Source organism: Pyrgilauda ruficollis, unplaced genomic scaffold, assembly GCF_017590135.1.
Source record: "Pyrgilauda ruficollis isolate IOZ18807 unplaced genomic scaffold, ASM1759013v1 scaffold2164, whole genome shotgun sequence".
NCBI classification, from domain to species: domain Eukaryota; kingdom Metazoa; phylum Chordata; class Aves; order Passeriformes; family Passeridae; genus Pyrgilauda; species Pyrgilauda ruficollis.
In genome coordinates, this window is record NW_024521029.1 from 1 (window position 1) to 3,020 (window position 3,020).

General features: G+C 51.9%; 1 protein-coding gene across 1 annotated transcript; it reads left to right on the forward strand.

Moving 5' to 3' along the window:
* Positions 1-350: 350 nt before the first annotated feature.
* LOC121354013 lies at positions 351-3,013 on the forward strand (the record flags this gene model as incomplete). Its single annotated transcript, XM_041468296.1, has 2 exons — positions 351-876; positions 2,829-3,013. Coding segments are annotated over 2 exons (711 nt in total), but the record flags the coding sequence as incomplete, so codon positions are not given.
* Positions 3,014-3,020: the final 7 nt, after the last annotated feature.

Below are 3,020 nucleotides of genomic sequence, written 5' to 3' on the forward strand. Positions count from 1 at the left end.
TAAAGGCTGGCTAGGAAAGGGTTAAACATGGGTGAAGAAAGGGTTAAAAAAGGGTTAAAAATGGGTAAAAATTTGGGTGAAAAATGGAGAAAAACGGATGGGAAATGGGTTAAAAATAACAAAAAAAACTGGGGAAAAAAGGGTGGAAATTGGGATAAAAATTGGGGAAAAATTGGGGTAAAAATGGGATAAATTTAGGAAATTTGGGTCCAAAACATCAAATTTTGGGATAAATTCTGGAAAATTTGGGGAAAATTCTGAAAATTTTGGGATAAATTTTGGAAATTTGGGTCCAAAACTCCAAACTTTGGGATAAATTTGGGGAAAATTGTGTAAAATTTTGGGATAAGTTTTGGAAATTTGGGGATAAATTCTGTAAATTTGGGGCTAAATTTGGGGCTAAATTCTGTAAATTTGGGGATAAATTTAGGGATAAATCCTGTAAATTTGGGGCGAAATTTGGGGATAAATTCTTTAAATTTGGGGCTAAATTCGGGGATAAATTCTGTAAATTTGGGGATAAAGTCTGTAAATTTGGGGCTAAATTCGGGGATAAATTCTGTAAAATTTGGGGATAAATTCTGTAAATTTGGGGATAAATCCTGTAAATTTGGGGATAAATTTGGGGCTAAATTTGGGGATTTTGGCTCCGTTCCTCCCCGTGCTCCCCCGCCCTTTGCGGGCGTGGCCGGGTGGGCGTGGCCTGACGCGAGCCCCGCCCCCCAGTGCGTCTCCACGCTGCTGATGCTGGTGACGGGCGACATCTACACGCTGATTAATTACGTGGGCTTCGTTAATTACCTGTGGTACGGCGTCACCGTGGCCGGGCTGCTGCTGCTGCGCTGGCGGGAGCCGCGCCTGCCCCGCCCCATCAAGGTCAGGCCACGCCCCCTTGGCTGCTGGGCCACGCCCCTTCCTCCCCGAGCCACGCCCGCTTTGCGGGGTGGAGCCCCGCTCCTTTTAGGGTCAAGCCACGCCCACTTTCAACCACAATCCACGCCCCTATTGCAGTTTGGCCACGCCCACTTTCAACCACAAACCACGCCCCTATTGCAGTTTAGCCACGCCCACTTTCAGCACAAAACACGCCCCTTCTGTGGGGTTAACCACGCCCACTTTCAGCTCCAAACCACGCCCCTTCTGCAGTTTAGCCAGGCCCACTTTAAGCCACAAACCACGCCCCCTCTGTGGGTTTAGCCACGCCCACTTTCAGCCCCAAACCACGCCCCTATTGCAGTTTAACCACGCCCATTTCAGGCCCGAACCACGCCCCTTCTGTGGGTTTAACCACGCCCACTTTTAGCCACAAACCACGCCCCTTCTGTGGGTTTAACCACGCCCGCTTTCTGCCCCAAGCCACGCCCACTTTGAGTCTGCACTCCTGCTCCTTTTATGGCCAAACCACACCCACTTCGGGCCAGTGACCACGCCCCTTTTCTGGTTTAACCACTCATGCTTCCGACCAAAAGCCACGCCCCTTTTGCCACTTCACATTGAGCCCAAACCACGCCCCTTTTGGGCTTTAACCACGCCCACCTCACACTTAAGCCCCGCCCACTTTGGTGCTGTAACCAGACCCCTGTTTTGTTAAGCCACGCCCACTTTTGCCTTAAACCCCTTCCCTTTTATTGCTCTAGCCACGCCCACTCTGAGCTCAAACCACGCCCCTTTATTGCTGAAGCCACGCCCACTTTGATGATAATGATGATGCTTTCCCATGCTAAGCTCCGCCCCCTTTCACCTCAACCCCGCCCCCTACTGATTCCCACGCTCCCCATTGATAAAAAAACGCCTCCTCGGGAACTTTCCCGCGCTAAGCCCCGCCCCTCCATTCATAAAAACTCCCTTCTTTTGGCGCCCCCTACAGGATTCCCACGCTCCCCATTCATAAAAACCGTTACTCCAAACATCCCCCTATAGAATTCCCACGCCCCCCATTCACAAAAAACGTTACTACGAGCGCCCCTATAGAATTCCCACGCTCCCCATTCATAAAAACTGTTACTACAAACACCCCCTATAGAATTCCCACGCCCCCCATTCATAAAAACAATCACTGAGAACAACCGTTATAAAATTCCCACGCTCCCCATTCATAAAAACGATCACTACCAACACCTCCTAGGGGATTCCCACGCCCCCCATTCACAAGAACAATTAGTACGAGCACCCCCATAAAATTCCCACCCTCCCCATTCATAAAAAATCTTACTACAAATACCCCCTGTACAATTCCCACGCTCCCCATTCATAAAAAACGTTACTACAAATACCCCCTGTACAATTCCCATGCTCCCCATTCACAAAAAACGGTCACTACAAACACCCCCTATAGAATTCCCACGCCCCCCATTCACAAAAAACGTTACTACGAGCGCCCCTATAGAATTCCCACGCTCCCCATTCATAAAAACTGTGGGTTTAACCACGCCCACTTTTAGCCACAAACCACGCCCCTTCTGTGGGTTTAACCACGCCCGCTTTCTGCCCCAAGCCACGCCCACTTTGAGTCTGCACTCCTGCTCCTTTTATGGCCAAACCACACCCACTTCGGGCCAGTGACCACGCCCCTTTTCTGGTTTAACCACTCATGCTTCCGACCAAAAGCCACGCCCCTTTTGCCACTTCACATTGAGCCCAAACCACGCCCCTTTTGGGCTTTAACCACGCCCACCTCACACTTAAGCCCCGCCCACTTTGGTGCTGTAACCAGACCCCTGTTTTGTTAAGCCACGCCCACTTTTGCCTTAAACCCCTTCCCTTTTATTGCTCTAGCCACGCCCACTCTGAGCTCAAACCACGCCCCTTTATTGCTGCCCCCCGCCCAGGTGAACCTGGCCTTCCCCGCCGTCTACCTGCTCTTCTGGGGGGCGCTGCTGCTGTTCTCCGTGTGGTCCGAGCCGCTGGTGTGCGGCATCGGCCTGGCCATCATGGCCACCGGCGCCCCCGTCTACCTGCTGTGCCTGCGGGGGGGGCCGCGACCCCCGGCCATCCGCCGGGCCGTGGGTGAGGGGCGGGGG